Source organism: Mus caroli, chromosome 1 (genome assembly GCF_900094665.2).
Source record: "Mus caroli chromosome 1, CAROLI_EIJ_v1.1, whole genome shotgun sequence".
NCBI lineage: Eukaryota > Metazoa > Chordata > Mammalia > Rodentia > Muridae > Mus > Mus caroli.
The window spans coordinates 150831616-150837029 of record NC_034570.1 but is presented as its reverse complement, the minus strand read 5'-3'; the positions used below and the strand labels follow the sequence as shown (position 1 = coordinate 150837029).

The window sequence follows — 5414 nt, the reverse complement described above, 5'->3', positions numbered from 1 at the left end:
TTCATCCAGGTTCTCCAGTTTTGTTGAGTATAGCCTTTTGTAGAAGGATCTGATGGTGTTTTGGATTTCTTCAGGATCTGTTGTTATGTCTCCCAAGGCCAACTGCCAGAGAATTATGCTACCCCCAGTGGGCTGCGCCTCCCTGTCAATCATGCATCCAGAAAATGCCTCACTGATCTTCCTTCCCACAGGCAGTCTGATGAGTGGGTACTTTCTCAGTTGAGGTTCTCTTCCCAGGTACTCTAGCTTGTATTAGGTTGACAAAAACAAAACCAACCAAAACACATGCAAGTTTGCTTTACCTACTAAACTAAGGTAGGTTCAGCCCAGGGGCCTTTTGAAATAGGGTCTCAGGTAGCCCAGGCGGTATTCCCTCACTCTAAGTAGCTAAAGATGACAACCTTGAACTCTTGATAATTATACCTCTATCTCAAGTGCAGGGATTACAGGTGTATGCCAAGGTGCCTGTCTTATGTGATAGTAGGAGTCACCCCAGGCCTTATGACTCCTGAGCGAGCACTCTATCAACTGAGCCCTATCCTGAACCCTATCTTTAGGTCTTGATGGTTTTAGCATCGAAGGTATTCATTCAGGTTTTGCTTGTTTTATTCTGGCCAATCCATAAAGGATTACTAGCACTTAGTATTAATATATTAGGCACTTACTTGGGTAAATTACTCTTTTCTAAATATTTGTGCTTATTTCTGTTACAAATTGTATCTTGTCTTTTCTTCTAGGTCAAGACTGATACAGTAATTATTCTATGTAGAAAGAAAGCAGAAAACACAAGATGGGACTACTTAACACAGGTGGAAAAGGAATGCAAAGAGAAAGAGTGAGTTTAATGTTTTACTATTTTTAGCTTCAGTTATGGTTTTACTTTATGGATAAGAGCTGTACAAGTTTCTTTTCTGAGGTCTTGAGCCAACCTCACCTCTTGGAGACAGCCCCCCGCCCTCCCTTCTTAGGTAGTTCTGGCTGTCCTAGAACTTGCCAAAGTGGCTTTGAATTCATGAGGATCCACCTGCTTCTGCCTGTTGAGTGCTGCTGGGATTATAGGCTGGCTACTGTGCTCAGCCTGTCAGAGCCTGTTAGGGGAGGGCAGGGGCCAGTTTAAGACAGTATCCCTTGTTCTTTGGCATTGCTTTTATTCCTAGACATATTGGTACATCTGTAGATACTGTGGCCTGTTCTCAAATAGTTCTGCTCTAGGACTTCTACAAGATCTCACCTACCCAAATCACTGACTCATTAGATGTTTCCTAAGTAGTTCCGTTTTACTCTCATTGGTTTTATATGATACTTTTTTTTTGGGAAAATCCTCAAAACTTTTTATCTCCCAACGAATGAGGCATGCATTTACTACCACATCCAGGCTTGTTCTTATCCTTAATGGCTGTTTTAAGAATCTTACCAGATGACTTCCATTGTGGATCAGTTTTAAGTCTTCTCCTACAGTTGGGAGTGTCCTGCACTGAGTGAGCCACTCATTTTTGTCATTGCTCTCTTGGTAGCCACATACAATTAATAGGCCAGAGTTCTGCACTTTTGATGACTTGGGACTTGAATTAAGCCTGAGTTTAAATAATAAGACCTATTTCAAAAAATTTGTTACCACATTAATTAAAGACCTTAGCACTAGACCCAGATCCAGGAATCTAAAGTTTAGTAATTTAATTTTTTTCTAACTAAAATGTTCTCCTTTCATTATGTATCCGTACCATAACTTGCAGGGGTTTGTAGATTTTTAAATATGAAGAAAAGTACTTTTAAAAAAATTAACAATCTGGAAAACTTAACTACTCAAATTGATCATTTTCTCTGGAAACCTCACTGCCATGCTAGTCCTTGCTGTTTGGCAGACCCTCCTTTGTGTGCCATGCTCAGTGAGTGGGTAGTTTTATCAGGATGTGTCTGGGCATGCTATTTGGGTTGTATACTCTAGCATCCCTTCTCTCTGCTCAACTTCCTACCACTTACAAGAATGTCTTTCCATGCTTCAGTTTTTCCATTGTAGCGTGTTTTCTTTTTCACAGAAAGCCTTCCTACGACACAGAGGCAGACCCTAGTGAGGGATTAATGAATGTTCTAAAGAAAATTTATGAAGACGGAGACGATGATATGAAGCGCACCATTAATAAAGCGTGGGTGGAATCCAGAGAGAAGCAAGCCAGAGAAGACACAGAATTTTGAGGCTTTTAAAAGTCCTTATGGGAACTGTGATGTGGAATGCTCATGTTCCAGTAAGGGGATGTTGTTGAACTGCACATATTTGTTCATGTGGGTATGTAGTTTTGATAGATAAATATTTACACAGCCTTTTAAGTAAAGATAGCAGATTCTCCATTTCTTACTGGAGGATTTGATTTAAATTAAACTATTTCCTTCATTAGCACCCCAGACATTTTGTTTCAGAAAAGGCTATATGGCATTCTTACTGAAAAATGTAAAAAGGAAGTCTTGCATAATGAAAATGTTACGTCACAGATGTTGGTTTTGGCTGGGAGATAGAATACAGAAGTGTTTGTAACTGACATTAGGTCCCAGTAATATAAACAATAAAGCAAATTTTGCATAAAATTCATATTTGTACAAAGTTACTACAGAGCTGTTCCATTATTACCATGTGTTACCATATACCACTAATTGATTTAAGTGTACTTACGAATATAAAGTTAAACAAAATACAAATGACAAAGATAGACAAACATCTTGTGTTGATAAGAACTATCATGGTTCAGATGGCTTAAAAATAACCATGATGTGAAAACTTGAAAACGCCCTTTGTTCAATAAAGTTGGAGTTTTACTTAAAAGATGAGTTCTGCGATTTGTTTTGAGTGTATTCAAAGTTAAGCTTTGTCACTGCTTTGTAAGTTTCAGAAAGCAGTAAGGGCTGGAGCAATGGCTCAGCTGTTAAATGATAGGCTCACCATCAAAAAGAAAGCAACTAGATGCCTAGAAAAAAAGCCAGTAGGTCACAACAAATACCATTAAGAATTAGGTGAAAGTCAGAACTTAAAATTAATGTATAGAAAGGGTAGCTGGAAGTATATTGAGCTGTGAAATAAACAGACTGGTAAACACATTAAATTATTGTATACTAGGAGATTTAGCGTGGTATTTGTAGGGGGAGATGAAGCATTAATGATATCAGTAAAATAAAACAGCCATATGTTCAACATTTACAGCATCTAAGATCTCATTGTATAAAGAGATGGAATTCCATTATGACCTAGAAATGGGGAAGAAGTCTTGATTTAAAAAGGAAAATACATGGCAAAAAAAATACACATAAGCACAAACTGATGACCTACTAAGAGGTTTCCAGTAGCTATAAATTGTTCATAGAAGAAAAAAAAAAGGAGTTGGGGGCAATGACATTTTTTTCAATGGTGTAGCCACTGGTAATTTCCTCAGCATTCCAGTAAAGTAACCCATTGGGTTATGAAACCTAAAGGGAGGGAAATACAACAGAAATATGCTCACTCTTCTACCAAGTCCTGAGAAGCCATAGCAACCCTATTGTAAGTTGGGAAAACTCCACTGGTTTTTATGTAAAAACATATCTATTAAATTTCATGCTTAGGTTAGGAAAAGTAGATGCATAGAACATAAAAACCTGGGAATGACAAACAGTTAAGAACAAACATTAACGGGACTAGACTGTGGTACATCATGGCAGAAATAGACAATTAGGACCTTAGAACCACTGAAATTTTAACAATTGAAAAAGCACTGAAATTGAAAAAAAGAAAAGCCCGATCAGAGGGCCTATCTGGTGGTTAATAAGGGCTTTGGCAGAGGATGCAAGCAATGAACGTCTTCCAGGAGCTCCCAGTGTATTAAGCTCATTCATGAAGGTGAAGCTATGACCCCACTTAATACCAGGAACTAACTGGGCATTACATTTCAATATGCATTTTAGAAAGACAACTAAGCAATAGTTGCTTTGTTTGCATATTGAATTTAGTACAAGTTATTTTCAGGTAACTTTAGAATTTGTCTATTAGATGAATTATAATTTTTTGCAACAATGAGTATATTGCAATTTTTATAGATTGTGATAAAAGTAAAGTTGCTGACAATTGCTTTTTTTGTTGTTTTGTTTTTTGTTTTTTTCCGAGACAGGGTTCCTCTGTATAGCCCTGGCTGTCCTGGAACTCACTTTGTAGACCAGGCTGGCCTCGAACTCAGAAATCCGCTTGCCTCTGCCTCCCGAGTGCTGGGATTAAAGGCGTGCGCCACCACTGCCCGGCTCAATTGCTTTTTTAAAAGTTTTTTTTTTTGTTTTGTTTTGTTTTGTTTTGTTTTTTAATCTTGAGTTAATACGCCATTGTGGTTGCTGGAGGCTGCCAGAGGTTTGTGGACTTCCCAGGGAGTTGAATTACAATTGGTTATGAGCTGTCCTCATGGGTGCTAGGAACTGAACTCTGATCCTCTGGAAGAACAGCACTTGCTCTCTGCTGAGCCATCCCTCCAGCCCCCAAGATTTAAGATTTTTATGTAAGATACACAAATATATGTGAGGAGCCGCCCTCACATTCGCCATTACAAGATGGCGCTGACACCCTGTGTTCTAAGTAGTAAACAAATAATCTGCGCATGTGCCGGGGTAGTTTTCCACTCCGTGTGCTCTGCCTTCCCCGTGATGACAACTCGGTAGATGGGCTGCAGCCAATCAGGGAGCGACACATCCGAGGTGGAGGACAATCCTCCATAAAAGGGACGGGGTTTTGCCATTCGCCCCTCTTCTCCTCTTGCTCCTGAAGAAGTAAGCAATAAAGCTTTTGCCGCAGAAGATTCCGGTTGTCCTGAGCGTGTTCTTGCCAGTGGGGACAAAAGCTCGGGATAAATACAGAATTAATGTAAAGGTACCACTATGTTTTACTTATAATAAAAACACATTTCTAGGGCTGAAGGGATGTATACCACTCTCAAAGGGAACCCCAGTTCTGTTCCAAACACCCATCCCATGTGGCTCACAAGACTAAGTCCAGCTCTGGTATCTGACACCTCTGTTCCCCAAAGCACCTCACCCCCTGCCCCACACATACATATACACATAATTAAAAATAAATCTTGAAACAAAATGAAAATTCCTAGCAAGGCAATGACAACTTAATGGCTATGAGTTAACCTTAGTGTATCTTGTGGTCTCTAAACATTTCCTACTAAAAGAGCCCTAAAGACAGGTGTCTTAATCAGGAACTATACTGGCTGTTATAGCAGTAATCAAGAACATAGTGAATAACCTTACTTACAGGATAGAGATGTCAAGGGACTTCCACTGGCAATAGGACAATGATCATGGGTAAGAATGGGCAGAGTGGGCTAACGCACCAAATATAAAAATTTCAAAGTTCACAGGAATGAACAATGATTGGTTTTCATTTTTAGTAGTGTAGCAACTTG

At 39.2% G+C, this 5414-nt stretch overlaps 1 protein-coding gene across 1 annotated transcript in view; it reads left to right on the top strand.

The window, feature by feature from the left end:
* The window catches only part of Cacybp (calcyclin binding protein), a 9906-nt gene extending 7091 nt beyond the window's left edge, over nt 1–2815 (top strand). Inside the window, exons 5-6 of the mRNA XM_021162003.1 lie at nt 738–835; nt 2037–2815. Coding sequence (XP_021017662.1) covers nt 738–835; nt 2037–2193 — 255 coding nt within the window. The 3' untranslated portion in view covers nt 2194–2815. The remainder of the gene's footprint in view (nt 1–737; nt 836–2036) is intronic.
* The last annotated feature ends 2599 nt before the right edge of the window (nt 2816–5414 follow it).